General features: G+C 48.0%; 6 protein-coding genes across 6 annotated transcripts; 2 read left to right on the top strand and 4 right to left on the bottom strand.

Annotated features, from left to right (window-relative positions):
• Positions 1 to 149: 149 nt before the first annotated feature.
• Positions 150 to 1,283, top strand: SPPG_07223 (profilin). Its single transcript, XM_016755386.1, has 4 exons — positions 150 to 405; positions 476 to 610; positions 695 to 826; positions 900 to 1,283. The coding sequence occupies exons 1-4, from the start codon at positions 295 to 297 to the stop codon at positions 900 to 902; spliced, it is 381 nt and encodes a 126-aa protein (XP_016605333.1). The 5' UTR covers positions 150 to 294; the 3' UTR covers positions 903 to 1,283.
• SPPG_07222 (uncharacterized protein) lies at positions 1,202 to 6,853 on the bottom strand. The gene is made up of 11 exons (XM_016755385.1): positions 6,398 to 6,853; positions 6,117 to 6,327; positions 4,670 to 6,040; positions 4,048 to 4,584; positions 3,047 to 3,989; positions 2,649 to 2,974; positions 2,230 to 2,583; positions 2,071 to 2,160; positions 1,897 to 1,989; positions 1,702 to 1,834; positions 1,202 to 1,635 (listed from the first exon to the last, which is right to left on the bottom strand). The coding sequence occupies exons 1-11, from the start codon at positions 6,451 to 6,453 to the stop codon at positions 1,298 to 1,300; spliced, it is 4,452 nt and encodes a 1,483-aa protein (XP_016605332.1). The 5' UTR covers positions 6,454 to 6,853; the 3' UTR covers positions 1,202 to 1,297.
• A 100-nt stretch (positions 6,854 to 6,953) lies between these two features.
• On the top strand, positions 6,954 to 9,028 carry SPPG_07221 (uncharacterized protein). The gene is made up of 7 exons (XM_016755384.1): positions 6,954 to 7,265; positions 7,327 to 7,545; positions 7,621 to 7,947; positions 8,013 to 8,153; positions 8,226 to 8,371; positions 8,439 to 8,613; positions 8,681 to 9,028. Exons 1-7 carry the CDS (start codon positions 7,095 to 7,097, stop codon positions 8,840 to 8,842), a joined length of 1,341 nt encoding a protein of 446 aa, XP_016605331.1. The 5' UTR covers positions 6,954 to 7,094; the 3' UTR covers positions 8,843 to 9,028.
• On the bottom strand, positions 8,930 to 15,108 carry SPPG_09456 (uncharacterized protein). The gene is made up of 18 exons (XM_016757622.1): positions 14,700 to 15,108; positions 14,483 to 14,601; positions 14,341 to 14,418; positions 14,107 to 14,277; positions 13,654 to 14,033; positions 13,465 to 13,582; positions 12,596 to 13,400; positions 12,317 to 12,541; positions 12,020 to 12,245; positions 11,808 to 11,958; positions 11,643 to 11,734; positions 11,253 to 11,567; positions 11,047 to 11,160; positions 10,673 to 10,984; positions 10,146 to 10,600; positions 10,019 to 10,082; positions 9,465 to 9,952; positions 8,930 to 9,406 (listed from the first exon to the last, which is right to left on the bottom strand). The coding sequence occupies exons 1-18, from the start codon at positions 14,869 to 14,871 to the stop codon at positions 9,048 to 9,050; spliced, it is 4,644 nt and encodes a 1,547-aa protein (XP_016605330.1). The 5' UTR covers positions 14,872 to 15,108; the 3' UTR covers positions 8,930 to 9,047.
• A 69-nt stretch (positions 15,109 to 15,177) lies between these two features.
• SPPG_07218 (uncharacterized protein) lies at positions 15,178 to 17,241 on the bottom strand. The gene is made up of 10 exons (XM_016755383.1): positions 17,005 to 17,241; positions 16,720 to 16,780; positions 16,550 to 16,653; positions 16,363 to 16,481; positions 16,140 to 16,308; positions 16,012 to 16,071; positions 15,887 to 15,952; positions 15,688 to 15,831; positions 15,521 to 15,626; positions 15,178 to 15,464 (listed from the first exon to the last, which is right to left on the bottom strand). The coding sequence occupies exons 1-10, from the start codon at positions 17,101 to 17,103 to the stop codon at positions 15,406 to 15,408; spliced, it is 987 nt and encodes a 328-aa protein (XP_016605329.1). The 5' UTR covers positions 17,104 to 17,241; the 3' UTR covers positions 15,178 to 15,405.
• A 50-nt stretch (positions 17,242 to 17,291) lies between these two features.
• SPPG_07217 (uncharacterized protein) lies at positions 17,292 to 19,336 on the bottom strand. The gene is made up of 4 exons (XM_016755382.1): positions 19,171 to 19,336; positions 18,577 to 19,093; positions 17,664 to 18,502; positions 17,292 to 17,604 (listed from the first exon to the last, which is right to left on the bottom strand). The coding sequence occupies exons 1-4, from the start codon at positions 19,322 to 19,324 to the stop codon at positions 17,501 to 17,503; spliced, it is 1,614 nt and encodes a 537-aa protein (XP_016605328.1). The 5' UTR covers positions 19,325 to 19,336; the 3' UTR covers positions 17,292 to 17,500.
• Positions 19,337 to 19,461: the final 125 nt, after the last annotated feature.

The raw sequence follows: 19,461 nt of genomic DNA, 5'->3' as shown, positions 1-19,461 counted from the left end.
TGTATCGTCGATTCCAGACTGCGTCAAAAGAAGGAAAATAAACAAAGCGCCTGCAATGCAAGTGTTCAAATGCATCTTCTAGAAGCCAAATGGAAGCTCCATTCAAACGCGCCCCTTCCCTTGGACTGGTTGCCGCGCAGAGTTGTATCCGTATTTAAGGCCGTAGCGCTTCGTTCGTCCCCTTCCCAACTGCACGCTCGTTTGCTTTTCATCGCTCATCACACATCTCGTGTTTTTCTGTTATTTCGTTGCTCCGTTCCTCGCAAACCTCTCCTTCAACACTATCTGTAAAACATGTCCTGGCAAGCGTACGTCGACAGCAACCTGATTGGTACCGGAAAGATTCAGCAAGCGGCCATTCACGGTCTTGATGGCTCTCTCTGGGCAACCTCCAAGGGCTTCAGCGTGAGTTGTCGTTTTACCACACATGCATAGCTTTCAGACGAATGGTCTCACGTCTCCTCGCTTTGAATAGGTCGCGCAAAACGAAGTCCAAACCCTCATCAAGTCTTTCACAGATGCTTCTACCATCCGCGCCAGCGGTATTCACCTGAACGGCTCCAAGTACTTTACGCTTCGGGCCGATGACCGTAGTATCTACGGCAAGCAGGTATGCACTCTGATACGCGACTAGCTGTCGTGATTCCACATCATGTTAAGTGCGCAGCTAACACCGCCGTTTTCTCACAATCAGGGACAGGGCGGTGTTGTCATTGTGAAGACAAAGCAGGCCGTCTTGATCGGCGTTTACGATGCTCCAGTTCAAGCGGGTGAGGCGACAAAGGTTGTAGAAGGATTGGCTGACTATCTCATTAGCGTAAACTACGTGAGTATTCGACTTTCCCGCCACGCGCTTCCATCCGGGTCATGACTAAACCATACTCGTTTTGCGTTGATAGTAAACTGCCACAGCGCACGTTTATCCCCACATTTATACAAGAAATGCTTGAAAATATGACTAGGATATGATGAGATTGCGGGGGATATTTTTTCTGCACACTCTCATGTCCGTGATAATATACCTTGTCCTCTGTTAGTTGATCCCTTGAATACTAGTGTTCGTGTGGTCATCGGCACATTCATGTCTTAATCTCGAACACCTGATGCCGTGACGATTCACCTGCTATTGAATGGCTCTGAGAATGAACGCCTTGGTCTGGCTTAAATATCCTGCTAGTATAGCTCGCCAAATCAGCGACATTATCGCGAGGTGTTTTACATGCGCCAAAAAGACTAATGATAAATTAACATGTCACTGAGAATTACATATAACTGCATCAAACACTAAGTACCCTCTTCAATATCCATCATCAGCCATGTCTTCATCACTCAACTCCTCTTCCCTAGGCTCAACTCTTAAACTGATCTCATACAGTTCCTCTTCATCCATCAAGGAGAGCTCAACCAGTCCTATCGCCCGCCCACTCTTTCCAGCCCCACTTCGGCTAAGATCTCGGAAAAATTCCAGCATACCTGGCACCGGGAGAAGATTGTAAGGTGTTGTCTGATATTTTTGAATGGATGACGAGAGTATGTGGTAAACTTTGCGCCGTTTGTCAAAGTTGATGAATGCTGTATCGGGAATGAAATCTGGATTCCCAAGTTCGGTGAACGTCAAGTCAGTCAAGGACACACCTTATGAGATGGATGATTAATTAGGACGATGGATCGGGCGAGCTTTCCTGTCATTGCGGAGCTTACCGAGGAAGGGTACTGCGGGTGGAACAAGCTCTTTTAGAGCACGGCGGTAGTTTGCATATTGACCTTTGGGCGAGACCGTAGCAGCTACTTCTTCGTATGCTTCGTGGATTTTAGGATATTTCTCCTTGAATGCCTGGATACAAGATATATATTTACTGCTGACCCAACATGGTTGCTGCCATTATTTCGTCCTACCTCCCACGTTTTTCGCAAGCGATGGACGGGTGCCATAGACATGGCGGCGTTAATTGCTGTTATGCCGTTGAAGTTGCTGAGTTCTTGGCAGTGCTAATGAAAGCAATGGGAACAGTTCAAAGGGTAGTTTCAGTACAAGCATAAACAATAACTGTGATTCTTTTTGCCGCTTACCAGCGCCATTTGTGCAAAGTACTTTAAAGTATCGCGCCTGTCTTTGAGGTTTTCGTGACGAATGATGCTGTTTGCAATCCAGACTGTTACCTACGCCATTGATATACAAGGTGAGAAGTTCAATGGGCGTTGTGCACATTTCAATATTGGAGCACATACCACATTCGTATGCTTAATGATATCCGTCAGTCCAGACCTTACACCGTCGCTTTTTACGTTGCACCCCATCTGTACCATTTCCTTCTTTCGCCGATCTCCCCAAATTTGGTCCAAACATTCATGGGCCTTGATACGCCTAAAATGTTCAAACTCGAGGATTGCGAGCTGGCGCGCCATTTCTAGCGGGTCGAATTCTAAGTAGCCCGTCGAGGAGGAGGAAAGTAGAGCGTAGATTTCAGGGCTGGTGGTTGCAAAGGACCGGGGTAGTTTAGGTGGTGGAGGCTGGTGTACTTGGGGTTGCGGTGCTAATAGAGTTTTGGTCGGTACGGTTGCACCACTCGTGGTGGCGCTTAACTACAAGACCTTCAGCGTTAGCACAAGAAAGAAATAAACAAGGGCGCATTCACTATCAACCGGACCTTTTCGTCCAGCATCTTCATGAGATCTTTGGCCAATGCCTCTGAATCTAAGGTAACCACACTCTCAACAAAATCACGCAACTTGAAAACGACCAGATCACACTGCGAAAAGTCTTCTTCAAAGTGCGTTTCCATCCAGTACTTGATGACGCCACACACTCTCTGCTTCACAGGCAGAACTTTGCATCGAAGAAAGAGATCATATTGCTGACGACTCAGTGCTGGTGGGAGATTGATGGTATACCGTTTGCTGAGGAATTCGAGAAGTTCGAGAGACGTGGTGAAGGAGTGGTGTGTTAAAATGAAGGCGGAAATAAATTCCTTGTCTACCATACACAATAATAAGGTTATCCAAGGACCAAGGACCTTTTTCAGAGAGCAATATGATGAAGTCGTACCATATTGAGTATGGGATGTCATCCATTCTACCAACTTTGTCAACTTTCCACCCTTGACAATGGGTGGATTATTCGACATGTCCAATTGCAATCCTTCCAAGTCATCCTGAAGGAATTCTAAATCCTCCGTACTGGGCAGTTCTGCCTCAGCTGCGGGGGCAGCTTCCGTTTGTGGCAACAAGACTTGACTCTCCCATAATTTGAACAAGTTCTTCACATGCTCGTTCTGAAGGACATCCTTCCTCAGTTGATCCTTCTTTTTTCGGTCTTCATAGGTTGTCCGCCGGATTTTGGCTGTACACTCTTTGGAAATGGTTACCAGCTTTTTGACCGCTATTACACATGGTATTGTAGAATTGAGCATCTCTAAACCCGCGTTGGGAGGTGGCATGACACCCGACGCGAGCTTTCCGCGCATAGTTATAGTCCGTGCGGTTTGTCGAACTTCATCCAGAACAGCGTACCATACATCGGCAATTGCAACTGGAAAGTTATCACCTACGTTGACGCCTTTGGCAGCGAGAACTTTGGCATCCTCTTGATCGAAAGGAAGATCCTCCGGAAAGTCGGAAAGCAGCTCATAGCCTTTAATCTCATCAATCAAAAGCTCAGCAGTGTGAGCCGCTGTACTTGTCAAACTGACATACAAGTCTTTCAAGTGATTGCTGCAAGCGCTTTGTATCTCTTTGACAGATCCGACGAACTGACGAAGAAGATCGTCCAATTTTGAAAAGAATTGGGCGTCGCGGTCTTCCACTAACGACATATTTTCGACCGATGAGGAAGGACGCGAACGGCCAGTGCTTTGTTTAGAAATTTCTTCAAGAACTTTGAGATCGTTTCGGCGCTTGTATTCCTCATAGGTTAAACCGGATGCTGGAACGGCTTTATTGGGCTCTGATACCGCGTTGGCAGTCAACGTCTCGTCTTCGTAAGGATCGAACTGGAGCAATACAGCTGTTAGCCATGTAAGGTAACCGCAAGCGAGCTGACCGACTCACGTTGACTTCTAGCGTCTTGTCCAGCACTGGGAAAACACCGGTCATATTCGCTACATCCGTTAATTCCCTGCACGTCCTCGCCAAATCGGTAGCGGCTTTAATCATATCGGACATTGCATGTTGAGGTGGCCAAACTCCGATTGCAATCCTAGTTGTCAACATCAGCTGCTTCGGTAGATCATTGTTCACCGTCCTTGCCAGCTCACGAATTTTTATTCGTATTTTGCTCTGTGCAAATAGGGAATGTTCTGTTGTCTGTGCTGGAAGCGATGGTGCTGGTCCCATCGTTGAGGAAGGCTTTAGCACAGGTGCGGGCACCTTGTCAATGGCTTCCACAGCGCGACCAATTTCACCAGCGTAGTGAATAGCTTTGGCGGAGATGAGGATGTACCCGGCCTTTTTGTTTTGGTTGGCGGCCATCAGGAGTTGGATTACGACTTGAAATACTTGGACCCATATGGCATCAAGTTCGGTTCCCCGTTCCGGAAGGCGTTCGGTAAGCTCCATAATGACTTCCGGATTGTGCCCAATAAGCTTCTATACATTGGTAGAGAACAGTGTGAGATGGTGACCAAATATACGAGGTAAATCGGAACGATCGATAAGCAATTGCAAAACCTACATCCAGATTCATACCCTGTCTGAATCGGTTGCGCGCCCGCCCTCTCTGAACTCGTGGTTTCGGAGCAGCAATCTCTTGTCTATCACCTACACTTTCGTGTAAGGTAGCCAAGTTCGGGTCGCTTTTTGACACATGAGAGTCTTTGCCCCCTGACCCCGTCATGATGAATTCCAGCATCTTCATCGCCTGGTTTTCCTCCGAGGAAAAGTAAGAGACTTTCTCTTTCAGACTCATCCGTCGCGATTGAGGTGCGGCATTTACACTACCCCCAGCGGACAATATTAGTCGATGAAAAGAGCCAGGGCTGCCGGTCCACGCATTGTAGTCTAATGCAGAGCGCTTTAGGTAAATGAAGCCGTTTTTTAGCCATTGGTCTGTGGCCCGCTCGATTTGCGCTCCACGAGCTACTAGTAATCGAACTATCTCCTCGCGTCGCATCCAGGCGGCTATCATCACTGCTGTTCGACGCTTACCCACTCCCACTTTAAGGTTAATATCCGCGCCCTTATCCAGTAGGTGCTCCACTATTGCGGTGTGTCCGGCGAACGCCGCAGCCACCAGTGGTGTCGCTGCGTGCCGGTCCGGCCTATGATTCACCGCCCCATCAATATTGACTGCACGCTGCTCTGCCAAGAGACGGACAACGTCAAGCCTCCCACCCAATGAAGCCCATACCAGAGCGGTATGTCCCTGATTGTCCGTGGCGTTCAAATCGATGTTCCGCGCGACGATAGCTGCGACTATCGAATGCTGCCCTTTGTATGATGCTTTCATGAGTGGGGTACATCCGTTGGCATCAGCTGCGGTAAGAACATGGAGGGGGGCAATGGAGATGATATCTTCAGCAAGGCCCAAATAGCTCGCATCGTAGACGGGAAGGTCGTAGGTGGGAAAGTTGCATTGCCCAGAGCCACCCTCATGCTCTAGAGTCAAAGAGGAGGTCTCACTTACTCCTTTCCTCGGACTATCTGCGTTAGTTGAACGCGGGGGGCCGGTCCGATCCGAATCGGCGGTAGGTATTTCCGGAGCATCGCTATTCTCCATTTTGCTGCTTTTGCGTTTTAACGTGCCAACTTGCGTAGTCACCCGCTCCTCCTCTGACGGAATCACACCTCCGTGCTTTTTTAAGATTTTGAGCAGAGCATGGAATCCCATTCGCTTTGCGATAATGGTCGGCGTGATGCCTGCTCGGTTCGCGATGTTGGGATCGGCCCCTTTGAGCAATAGTAGGGAGGTCAAGGTAAAGTCGTTCATAGATACAGAGAGGTGAAGAACACTGTTCCCCAAGCTATCCATGGAAACATTGACGAATTGAAGGATCTGGCGGGCATTGGCAATGCAGTATTGATGAACAGCCTTTTCGCTGCCTTCCTTTTGATTGTATGTGATTGGTTCTGAATCAACACCTCAAAAATCTCAGAAAACTGAAGTTCTTCCAAGAGCTTACCTGGCACAGATCCAGTAAGGACCTTTGTCCTGTCTCGTCATCTGCCGGAAGGGCGCCAGGGGATGTCTCTCCTACTGGATGCCGCTTCAATATTTCTGTGCTGACATTTTGAGCTGCGTCCCCCGGTGAATTTGATGTTGATGCAATATCTATTGGCGCTGAAGATGACTGTGATGACGGCAAATGTGTTGCGGTCTGTTCGACACTCTTGCTGGAGTTTCGCCAGTAGTGGTAGGTGGTAAGAAAGCGGTTAGCGGATCAAGACCAATGCCTACAAATACCTATCGCCCTTCTTGTTCTTTTGCGAAACTGTCCATCTCCTTGATTTGGTGAACATTGGATTAGCAGCGCTTGGTGCAAAGGTTCACGGCATCTTTAAAGAGTTTGCAAAGATGCACCAAGTGTTCCAAACGCGGTTCACGTAAGCAAACAAATCGAAGTGGGAGACAATAACCGAACTTGACGACGCTAATCAACGATATTCCTGGGATCGATGAAGACGGGATAACAAAAAAGTTGAACAATTCGGGTGAGAAACTATCAACAGCGCTGTGCCCTTGTCAAGGTGACATGATCTGCTTGGGTTGAATTAACAAAATGCTGCAAGATCTGAAGCAACCGCCAAAGAGTCACTGCGCTTTAAAGAACTGCGATGTTGCAAAAGGCCAAAGATATTGATCACATTCAAAGGTGCTGTAAAACAAGAACATGACGTCCAAGAATGTTTTTGATCGACTTGCGATAACTGTTCAGGGCTGCCTGTTTGATCGGGGGAGCTAGTGTACATACGAATGTTGCCATAGCAACTGGCTATCGAAAGGCATGACTATTGGCGCTTTCCTGGTTTGCATCGAGCAGGTGCTGCAGATCCGGAGCTCCCGTCTGCATGCCTCCCTCCCGCAACATCAGCGCCTTGGCAGGTTCCTGTCACTGTTGCTATCCTCCCTCTTTCATCTGTTTCCGATTAGGTTGCTCGCAATGATAGACGGAACAGATCTCGATCTATTGTATTCCGTTCTTGCTCGTGTGGAACTTCCCCTCGATACAGCCGCCCTGGCACTTCGAGACTCTTTCTCCTCTAGCGTCCGGCGGTTTGACTTCGCATGTGCTCTTAGTGTGCTGCTTAGCGAGAGAACGCTACTTCCGAATGTAAGGATTTTCCGGGCCTTATCTTGAGACGGTTGTGGGTTAACTCGATCTCTTTTCGTAGCCTGCAATTCGGTTGTCCGCTCTGTACATACTCCACGATTTGTATGAGTCAGTTCCTGCCGATGCTCATCCCTTCTTGTCAACGTTTTTGGATTATATCACGCCGGACATGAAGGGACCGAGCCGAACCGGGGAAGGGACCAGAGGGTTGGATGTGACGAATTGTGAACGATATCTAGTGTCGCGGCTTTTGGTGGAACCGAAAGGCGCCAGAGAAGAGGTACCGTGCCAGGTTTCTCTCAAGGCAGTCTCAACTTTGTACACTGAATTTGACTAACACCAAGTCAACTTGTAGCTCTCGCGTTGCTCCCCGAAACAATTGCTGATGCAGCTAGATGTTTCCCGAATTTCGCAAACGCTGAGCGATCAGCAAGTGCTAGCGGCCTTGACTAGTCTGAGGCAATGCGCTGACAAGTTCTACGCAGCAGCAGCAACCACCGACGGCGTTTTTGCCATCCCGATGAGCGAGGACCCGGCGGACCCCACGGTAGAAGAAGCGTTGGTAGCCGCAAAGGATCTATTTTCGGGAGCTCGCACGGATGGGGAACAATTGGACCTGCTTGGCTTTGCGCCGCCTTTTTCCGTGCCGCCACCAGGCATTCTCCTGCCAGCTTTGGAAGAAGTTAGAAATCCCCTTCCTCTGTTAGCGTTTATGCGGCAGTAGTTGATTGCTCTTGAATATTTTAGGTACTGTGGCTTGACCCTCCGGAGGTGATGCACCGAATTGAGTGGGATTTCAGCATGTGCCAAACTGTAGCTCGAAAAGATGAAGTGCGGAGATTGATGTCTATGGCACTCAAAGGACCGCTTTCATTAGTACAACTGCAGGTAAGCTTACGGTGGCACAGTGGTTACTGCTAGCGTCCCTGTGGAAAGAGATGTTCATGTCTCTTTTTCTAGTCCGTGATTGGCGCTCTGGAAGCGGATCCAAACATGGTCAACTCTTGTGGACTTTCTCCACAAAATCTTCCAGATCTTGTGGAAAACAATCCAAATCTTGCTGTGGAGTCATTGCTTCGATTAATGGGGACACCAAGGCAGCAAGAGTTAGTAGGAGCGGGGGCATTTTTGTCAATTCGGGCTTTCATTAATTGGCGCTTTTGAACAAATTAGGTACTTGAAAGTTCTAGTCACGATCAACATGTCCCTCCATTCATTGGAAGTTGTTAACCGACTAGCCAATGCCGTGACACTTCCCCCGGATTTCTTACACATGTATATTGTACATTGCATTGGAACATGCGAGTCTATTCGCGATAGATATATGCAAAATCGGCAAGTGAGATTGGTATGTTGCACCTTACGACGTTATTACGTTATGGTCATCTCACTGTCACCATTACGTCCGTCAACAGGTGTGCGTTTTTCTACAGTCCCTGATTCGCAATCGGACGATATCTATTACTGATTTCTTTGTGGAGATTCAAGCGTTTTGCATACAATTTTCGAGAATTAGAGAAGCGGCTGGGCTGTTCCGACTGTTGAAGAAAGAAGCAGAACAGGGTGGGCAAGGTTGAGCGCTGTGGAACGTCCATGGAGCATACTCAGGAGTAAAACATGCACGATTGGTAAATAAGGCACAATAAAAGAGCTAAGCGAAACGAGTGAAACTACGCGTCAATTGTGAAGCGTCAATGATAAAGGGCATTCTACTAGCGTCCGCCCTGTGCTCTGAATTGGTGGTTTCATCATATACATTCTTCATCATCTACATTTACACAATCATCGCTCGACCTTGTCGACGATATCCAACAGGATCCCATCACCCCCCCAATATGTATCCTCTTCCCACACAGTGCCTCGAGACGCCTTGGTTGGTGTTATGCTAGTGATGTCCTCTAAATGCCATAATATCCTTATACGCCCTTGGCCGGTTGGTACCACGGGCAAAGCATAGGTTGTTTTTTCGGACGGGGCAAGTGGAGAGAGTGGGGTTTGCAATGGGCCACCGAATTGTATATTCGGTACGCTATGAAATGTAACGGATCGGTCATCGGTTGGAGTGTGGATGGTTATAGGAAGAGATGTCGGTGGCGGGTCAGGGTGAGGGAGAATTCGGAGGAGGGGTTGAAAGGGTCGGTCTGTTACACTACAGTTTAGGCGCCGATTTCGCGACGATGAAGATGCCTAAGTCCTTACCTTTCAAATTCCACACGCTCCATTCAATGACCGCTGTTTCCCACAGGCCAATTTGAAAGCTTCCTTTCTTCATCTTCTTCACCGCCAAAACATGATCGGCGTCACCTGTCACCTCTGCCTGACCGCCTTTGTAGTCAGTGAAGGGCACAACCTTCACTTCGATCCTCACTTCCTCCCTTTTCAACACGCTCAACAATCCTCGTCTTAATCGTAATCCGCGCAATGACAAGCTCCCCACTCGAGCTTGTGAATAATACCAAGTGGCCACAATCCGTCCTCGTGCCATGCTCGGCTGTTGGGAATGTTGGAGGGGTGTTACCCCACCAACAAGTGCTTCACGATACCAGAACAGCGTGCGACGTTCTCGGTCTTCTGAAGGTGAAAGTCTGCGGGTTTTACCAACTACGAATTGTTTCCAATCTGGCTGGGGGATAGGGAGCGTTGTAGTCGCCGATGGAAGATGAATGCGCTTGATGGGAAGGAGAATGCTAAATACGTAAGGAAACGATATGAATCTAGGACCAGATGATAAAACACTACAAAAGAGCACAAACCGTTTGGTCATTCCAGCATGAACGATAGTTTTAGTAGAATGGCTAGGAGTTATGTCCTCAGCACCTACAATCAAGTCAGAGTCTGAGAGTTGAATCTCAGATCACCGAGTCCTTTTGTATATCTTACCATCAAAAACCTCAAAGACAACTTCAAAGGGACTCCTCCACACATTCCTCAAATCAAAGGTGAACAAGCAATGGTCACGTTTCCGATCCTCCTCAGGGAGCCCTTCCTGCTGTAGTAAAGCCAACTCTGCATCCAGTGTCATCTCTTCCATTGATAAATTTCTTTGTGTCCCATTGATCATGGCGCCGTTCGGTGTAGCACTCATGAGAATAGAGGAAGATGAAGATGCATCGCTCAGCAGGAGGATATCCATGTTGAGCGGTTGGAGGGCGGGTTGAACAGTCATCAGGATAGGGATAAGTATCTGACGGGTATAAAAGTGGTCATCTGGTGGTGAAGTGGGCGTTTGGATGCCTTCTGTCGGACTGGACTGGGCATCTTCTATTGGTTGGTTTTTGGAAGGCGTTTTTGATGAGCCCACGTGCCCATAATCTAGTTTGATGGTTCCACCAGTACTAGAGACGAAATAGACAGTCAATCTTTCTCCCAACGATGTAACTTTTCAACAAACGCGCACATCGCCATACCTCCACTTCTTTCCGAACGCTCCAATAACAATAGTAACCTGTTCTCCTGGAGCTAACGCGACCGGAATTCTCTCCACTCCTGTATCTGCCACCTTAGCAATGGGAATCCTCTCTCCAATCTCCTTCTCCAACCAAAAGACCCGTATACTGCGATCATGAACGTCGCGCTCGTACACATCTTCCGGTTCCTCCGCGGCTCCGTCTATAGGTTCTGCACCGGCCGCTTCAGGAAGGTACGATTCAGCGAAACCGATAGTTAGAAAATCCACTGGAGTTGTGCCCTTATTCACCAAATGAATAGGAAAAGTGGTTCTAGAGTGGGACCACTGATCAGAGCAAATTTTAACTTTGATTACGTTTTGTTCAGCCCTTACCTCTCCCCTTCAAAGAGCATCATTGGTCCGGTAGACAAAAGGCTGTCTCGCACAACTTGAACCAAGGGCTGCTCGGGAATGACTTTAATCGGCAAAGACCACTCTGGCACCTCTCTAAACTCAATCAATTTAACCCAAGAAGTGAAAGGTAACGACGATTAGCGCTCCATTCCCTGATGCCTAAGGATACAAGACACAAAGCCTACCTTTCAACCTTAGGTCCCACAGTGCCAGCCTCTTTTCTCTTCTCCGCGAACTCAATCCTCTTCTTCCCAAAACGCTCCCGCTCATCCTGCCGTTTCCGTCTCCCATCTTTGGTTTTCTGTCGTGGATCATCCAGCAGCCGCTGTAAGGGCGCAATATCCTCCTCCACAGCTCCAGCAAATAATCGAACAGTACACCCTTTGATCAGAAGTGTTCCTGGTGCAAGCGGGATTCCGGAAAGCCGGACAGTGAACGATCGGGATTCCGCAGGAATGACAATTGAAATTGGGCGGGGTTTGAACGGGATACCAGTTGTGCTTTGAGAGAGCATGTCAGATACAACGAAACTTGTTAAAGTAGGAGTACAGTTGAGAAGATGTTCGTAATCTCACTTTATAAGCAGGCTTTGAACCTCCAAGTCGAAAGAAAATGGGTTCGCCAACGTCACATCAAAGTAGGCAGGCTCATTCACAATCAAAATAACCTGATGACCGACGAGAAAAACAATGTGAACATGGAGGGCTCGACGCTATCACGACCGGATATAAGGGGCTTACATCCCGTCCAAGATCCTTGTTCCCTTTGGCTGCAATCGTCTTGGCCGCAAAAGGATTATATAAAAATGGATCCGCGGCCTTTGCTGCCGCAGTCAAGGTCCCGTCAAGTGACGACCGCGGGTGTGGATATGGAATCCCAGTAGCCAGTTGTCTGCAGGACACAGATTACAAATCTATTACCCCCATCGCAAACTTGCAACACTCGCTCTTACCGCACGAATCGCAGCCTTCGCAAGACCGGAACTTTACTGGCGCCTTTCACCAAAGCGCACGGCGACTTCAAGGGATTGTTGTTCGGCCCAATGGCCACTTCCAGGGCTTTGCTACGTGCAGCAGCGGTATGCATCGCCTCTAAGTGCTCAACTTGCTCTTGCTCGCTAAGGTGTTTATAGAGCCTGTTCAGGAGGCGAAGAGCGTATGTGATATAGGTGACGTGACCTAATGCGAAAACACACACGAAGCGTGAACACAAAAATTTTCTCGTAGACTAACAAGTCAGCAGAACGTACTATCCGCTGCCTCTGATATTTCCATGCACTCCTTCAAAACATCAATCTGCAATTCCGGCCATCCATACCGCAACCGAGAAATTTGGATTTTCTTTGACATGATGTCATGTGCGTCCAGTTCGTCCATATCCAAATCATCTTCGTCAAAATATAAGTCTAACCATTCGTTGTCGTCTTCTTCTAGACTGGTTGTTCCGTCAGCAGTTTCTCTGCCCTCAACTGCACCTGTGACAGAAATTTAAACGGTGCCATCGTGGAAAACGCAGGATTCGTACTCACTTGTATCACCTACGCCAAACGTCTCGCAAACTCTCCGCATGCATTCAAAAAGACCTCTAGTATGTGTCAATTGTGCACTCCTTCCACGTTCACCGCCAATTTCAGATACATCCGACATCGACACCCTCGCTTTCCTGTTCCCTTTTAAAGTTGCTAACAGGAGGAGAGCCGTTTGCCTCAAAAAGAATGCATGCTTCTTCTTGTACCCTATCTGAGCGTATGCCGTTGCGATGCTTGTCACACAGCCAATCTGATCTGACAGCGTCAAATATTCTACTCCAGATGCCCAAGCTTTCATTACCCACGTCGATACGTCCACTTTTGAGGCTCCTAAACCGCCATTCAAGATGATGCGATCCTTGTCGAAAGCTGGTCCGACTGTCGTTGCAGTGCCCGCTGTATTTGCAGCGCGAGCACCAGATCCAGAGAGACCGATGTTGGAGGCAATATCCGCGATACCTTTGCTTTCTGACACCACCAGCATGACACCAGCTCCATTCGTTACTGGGCCGTTGAATTTAGCGACCCACATTGCAGCAAGGTACCTCGCCATGTCAAGGCAAGCATGTATGTGGAGCAGTGGATAGAAACCGGGCTGTCCAGGTTGGAACGATCGTTCGTATAAAGAAGCAATTTCACGGTATCGGTCGGGTATATCACAGATTAGCATGCGGAATTGCGGGTGGGATTGAGCTGCTGCGAAGATGATGGAATAGGTTGGTGATCGCAAAGGTTGCCGCCCGAGAGTGCCGGTACTTCCAGTTGGGGAGGCGGTTTCAGAGGAAGGGCTATCTTCCGTATTTGGCTGTAGAACCGCAATGTCGTCAACGCAAGACGGAGTAAGCCTGACGACAACTGCCGTTCCTTACCCATAGCCCTGTCTTTGGCAACAGAGAAAGTATCAGCGCGCAATAGTACGCTTCCATGGCAGCCGCCAGCCATTGATAATCGCCAGTAGCTTTCATAGCCTCAATCGCAGCGGAATAACTGCAACCAAAAGATTGGTAAGGTTACGCACGTCTCACCGAGATCATCCTCTCCCATAATCCGGTCCGCACCTACTGATCGCCAGGTCTACCCTCCCAGCCATTAAAAATAAGTCCGCAATCAGCTTTTGGGCACGTGCAGGCGTCCGTTTCTTTGTCTTATCCGGCGTAAACAAATTGCCCAATCCCAGCATTGATGCAGTTGAATCTTGAGCGGATAAAAGCGGGGCAGATCCTTCACGTATAGGAGTAGATACTCCGCTCAATGGAAGAGACGCAGATACACTTGGAGATTGGACGATGGATGCAGATGATGGGAGCGATTGCATAGTCGGAGTAAATGAAGCGGGAGACGCGGGGAGTGTTGTCGCGTGTGCACTAATGGGAGTTGATGCAATCGAGGAAGGCATCAGCGGCCCACTAATCATCGGGCGCTTGTCAAAATGGGCAGCCTACGGAAGTTTAATGTGCACAAACTTCAGACGCGGTCCGGGCATATGTGATTATGGTGGGCGTATCACTGACCAAGTTTCCAAATGCGACCAGTAGCTCATTGGCCAAGTCATTGATCTGCGTCATTAGATAAAATGACAGCTTTTTGGGATCATCGGGAATCATGATGCATCCTCTCGTATCGTCAGCTTGCTGTTCAGTTGGCTCGAACGCAAAGCATCGCGATGCAAGCACTGATGGGTACTAGAGATCACATAATATTTATCAGCAAGTTTTCGTACCGATCAGCATTAAAGGCAGCAATACCCGTGACAGGATGTTTTGAAAACGCTTGTATCCCTCCCCTATACTGTCAACCTGTTGACAATGCATGATTCCAATCACCTATTCTCGCAAGTAAACATGTGAATTCGCCCAGCTCAACTTTACTGCGGTACCTGAGACGTACCCCGACAATTTGCCGATACAGTTGAAATTCCTCAAATGGTAGATGCTCTTTATTATAACTCGTAACATAATTTATGTGTAAATAACCTTCATGGTGATACATTTGTTCTGTAAACTTTGCTGTGTCAAGAGAAGTTGAGCAAATAATGCGTGAGAACCGAGAGGCATACAAAGATGCGAGTTTTGCGTGTAAACGTTTATTGCAAAGAAGAACTTACACTGGGAGCGGCTTGAGTCGGGTGGTGTCAAATCCATTAGGGACACGACATCGAATTGCGAAAGACTATCTACATATTTGCGGAACGTATCGCGGCGGATGGGGTGGACAGGTACCAAGAGAATTCGCATTCGCGCGAATTTCAGGAGGTCGAAGGGCGGTTCTCTAGGCATGGTGGCTGTTTCTCAAGTTAATAATGGGGTTGTCCGCGGGGAACTGCCTACAAAGCTTCGAGGACGGGATGCACAACCCAGACAGAGATCGTGGCCAAATTCTTGCAGTTTGACGATAGCCACTGAAAGCCTCATCCGCCCTGTCGCTTCTTACAAGCAGTTCCTGTTGAACTGAATGCAAAACAGTCGAACAAACGGCGACCGTTCCTATCGAGATTCCACGCGAGTTGCTGTTCGATGGCCAACGGAGTGCGGCTTCGTCAGCGAGTGGGTACAACCATCCACATTCGAATGAGTCAGTCCAACTGGTTTGAACACATTTATGTTAGGGGATATTATCAGTATACAGTAAAGAAAGCCGTGCATTCTCCAGCGTCGCTACGCCTTCAACGCCTTGAAAAGCCAATTCGGTTTCGCTACAGAAATAGAATAAAGCACAAAAAAGATACAATAAACACCCCGGTAAGTCCGGGCGGTCCGAAGATGAAAAGGTGCTCATCACCCGCAAGCAAGGAAGCCTGCGGAGTATAGTTGTCAAAGCTCATGTATTTGCTTGATGAGGAATGCTTTCTCATCATTAAATTGTTCGTCGTCTACGTTGATCATGAAGTTCAATACTCGTCGGGTGAGAGAAACGGGCGCAACATACCTGTTCGGTCATTATGGAAGTTGCTCAAAAATGTGATCAGTTTATCCCGATTTTTCTGCAATATGTCCAATATTGGCTTTGCTTTATTTGGATTCGCCACAAAGACCTAAAGGAAGCATTGAAAGTGAGCATTGGCCACTTTCACCTAGCATATCCCACTTGCTCACCTTGAAGACATGAAAGGCTTCAAATTGAATATTGCGGCTTTTATCTCTCAACAGGTTCATCATAAGCTTGAGGTTCTCCGCGTTACTAATGTACTTTGTCATTATTGTGAAATTTGTCCGATCTAATAGTAGTTCTCCCAGGAGCTGGTACACCATTAGTACACCGAAGTGTGTTACTCGCGTATTATCATCTTCCTACCTTGAGCGACTGGCGTTTCGTGACATAGTTGTTCGAGTTTAAAAGTTGTGTATATTTGTCAAAAAACTGTAACCGAAGATGGGTGAGTTTCGATTGCGACGAACAGTCTCACAACTTTCGCCTACCTCGTCGTAATTTTTGGCAAGGAACTCGGCAACAAGGGGCTTGTGTTTTGTAAGGAGGTCCTGCACACCATTGACATGAACACCATCAGCAATCTTGCAGCCGTTGCAAAACAAATTGCATAGCGTACTTTGAAGGTTGCGAATGCATCCGACGCTACATCGAAAGTCGATAGTTCCACGTAACTGAAGAATTTCCAGAAATGGGGTCCTTCAAGGATGGACTTTGCGAGCGATTCGTGCCTAATGCATTCTCGAAGAATCATTCCACAGTTTAAAGCAATTTCTTGGTTTTCATATCTGAAAAACATTGTGAGAAATATGTTTTAGAAGTATCTACAGCGATGTACTAACCCATGAATTAGGGCAACCAATATCTCTTCTCGAGTGCCGATGTACTCCGAAGTGGGGAACCGGGTTCCGATTTGTCTCCGAAGCAGGTTGTTAAATATCTGTGCAACATCTTTTTTTGCCTACAGAAGGGATTGAGAAGTACGATTAACGGGTTGTGTCGTACGTGATATATTATGACGGACAATACCTCAAACTCAAACTTTGCTATATTCTGCACGAGTGATGGCAATAGATCGTTGTTATATACCTCCTGCGAAAGTTGTGCGACTTGCTCTGGTACTGGATCATTTTCTATACCCCAAATCATCGGATCAACCTCACATCTACAAAGCCTCGCAAGTGGTCTAAGGTACCTACCACCGTCCCCATACAAAATGGTCTTCATGGAAATAAGATTTTTTGATATTTCTTCATTTGCCTGATATGTTAGATTATTAGCATCCCGATTGCTTTCAACTCGTTACTTTTTCCCAGTCCACGTCTTTCTCCATATCCTCCTCTTCTTCAATGCCCATTTTCCAGTGTCCAAACAGAGCCTAAAATCTGCCTCCACGTCAAATCCAGAGAGTCTCGGATCCACTGTCTCCCGCCACATGACTGCCATTTTCGCTAGCCAGATCCGCACCGCTTACTCTTACCTACCTTTTTCCGATCTCCAGCGTCCAATTTCTGCACCGAGTCCTTAGTTCCCTTCACCAACTCGGCTGGCGTCCGCGGTCGTGCTTTAAACAAAAAGCTCATGGTATCGGCTGGGAATACAGCAGGATATGAAACGTGGGACGCGGATGGGAGGGGGGAGGTCTATTGTATGATACGGTGATATAACGCGACTACGTGCGTCCACTAGATGTGATGAGCGTGTTGGAGTTGGCCGTCAACCACCGTCAGCCGCGCCGTGCGAGTCCCGATCAAGTGCAACTACATTCCACCCGCATTCCAATGTGGCTGATCATGATTACATGAACATTCTGCGCATACAGTCCTATCGGGATTACCACCCTTACAGATCAAATATATACATCCTGCGGTTACAGACACTATGTACAGCCGTTCACAAACTCATCCAAACTTATAAAGGGTCCTCTTCCTAGACGAGCCATTCAAAACTGTCTATAGTCGTGCCGTCCATCGGCGAGTACTACAAATCAAATGCCTCGGCATGTAGATGCCATAAAGAGCGCACATCGGAGCACTTTCGGACTGCATCTCGAGTAGAGCGTACCATTCCAGGAGGACCGCAAACTAGAAAGTATAGAACCATTAGCTATGAACCATCAAAGACACAGGTGATAAGACCCCACCTCCAACAGCAGTCTCAATTCCAGGAAAATTGTTCTTGATGTCTTGGCACACATCCTCGATATGGGGTCGGAAGTACAAGATCTCACATCCGGCAAACATCTTGACACCGTCTTCTGTATGCGTTACCATCGCAGTAGATGATGTTGTTTCGGAAGTTTGCGTCACAAAGATCCGAATGCGTGCACCAAGGGCAGATGCTTGGGCAAGCTCATCGGCAAACCACATGATTTGATTCTCCGTTTGCACCGCCCAAATGAACTCTACTTTGCGATTGAATCCTGTCTTTGAAGATTTGCGAAGAACCGTTAATAGAACTGACAGGATAGGCGTTGCACCTATTCCGCCGGCAACAAGAACAATAAGATTGTAATTCTTCGCGACGAGATCCCATTTTCCGTAAGGACCATCTATGCGCACTTTAAGTTTCTCTTGGCTTGCTCCGACTTGCGTCAATCGGCGAGTGAAGGAGCCCACGTTGCGAAGCACTAACGTGTATTGATTCTGCGTCGGTGGGAAAGCGCCATCAGCACCTTCCAGATCGTTTTTCAATGGCGCACCAGACACAATACTGGCGGGATGCCACTCGATCATGCCAGCACGGGGAACGTTAAGGAACACGTACTGTCCTGCTTGATACGCGCGTCCCCACAGCGGGTTTTGGTGGACCACAAGACGCGTAACCTGGCCGTTGCAGTCAGAGGTCTCCGCAACAGCAGGTCTGAGCCATCCGCGTGTGAATCGGATAACGCGGTCCAAGCCCCAAAGGAGAAGCGGTGGTAGTGTGAATTCAAATCCTTTTGTCGTATGAAAATTTACGAGAACAAATATGGCGAGGAAACTGATGGGAAAGGCAAATGTTTGAGCAATCATGCAGGATCTACCACTTTCAAACAACGTTGTGCGGGAGCGTACCCAAATATATGAATGGCCCAAAAGAGCTCCCACATTCTGCGTCGGATGGGACGTTGAGCTGCCAGCACCACGAACGCAACTAGAGCAGCTACCGCGGCGCCAAAGGCCAACCTCGATCTCATGTTGAACATGAGAGCGGTCACATCCTGCGCTTCCCACTGTCGTAGATACAGTCCACCGTGAACCCATGCAAAAACCATAGCCCCAATTCCAAACCACTTGTGGAATTCGATTGTCCGCTCAAATGGCAAGGCCAAAAGGTAGTAGGCTGGAGAGTTTCTGAGGGCGAAGATGGTTGCAGCGCATAGATTTGCAAGGGCCATGTATCCATAACGTGGATATCCTACATCCTTCTCCAAAGTAATGGATCCCGTAGCAAATAACACGGAAATGAGTATGTAGAGGACAAGGAAAATGATGAGACGGGTCGGATAGTAGGGATAGAACGGGAGATGAAAATAGGTCAAGCGATGGAAAAACACTAGAATGGGATTGTGCGTCGTGGCTTGCTGACCATCTAGAGAATACGACAAAGGAAAGCGCAATTTAGGAACCTATCAAGACCTGACTTTCTGGCAAGTATCGGCTACAAACCATCCACTGTTTTGCGCTGTCTGCAAAGCAAATGGCGCAAGCTCCTCCAGAGTCGCGGGATGCTCTGTATTGCGACTAAAATGACAAGACATATCAAGTACCATTGTCCAGCGCTGTAGTGATCCCCATCAAAAAGGAGCATAGAAGGTGTCATGGTGCAGAAATCAACGAGATGAGGAAAAGGCAGAGGTCGGAGCTGAGTGAGGCATTTCTGCGGCCCGCGTCACACAGTTCAAGTGATACACGGGGTTGACATGGGAACCCGATCCAACCATACGCTAGCAACCGAAC

Source organism: Spizellomyces punctatus, assembly GCF_000182565.1.
Source record: "Spizellomyces punctatus DAOM BR117 chromosome Unknown supercont1.15, whole genome shotgun sequence".
In the NCBI taxonomy this organism is placed as follows: Eukaryota; Fungi; Chytridiomycota; class Chytridiomycetes; order Spizellomycetales; family Spizellomycetaceae; genus Spizellomyces; species Spizellomyces punctatus.
This window is presented reverse-complemented; position numbering and strand designations above follow the sequence as displayed.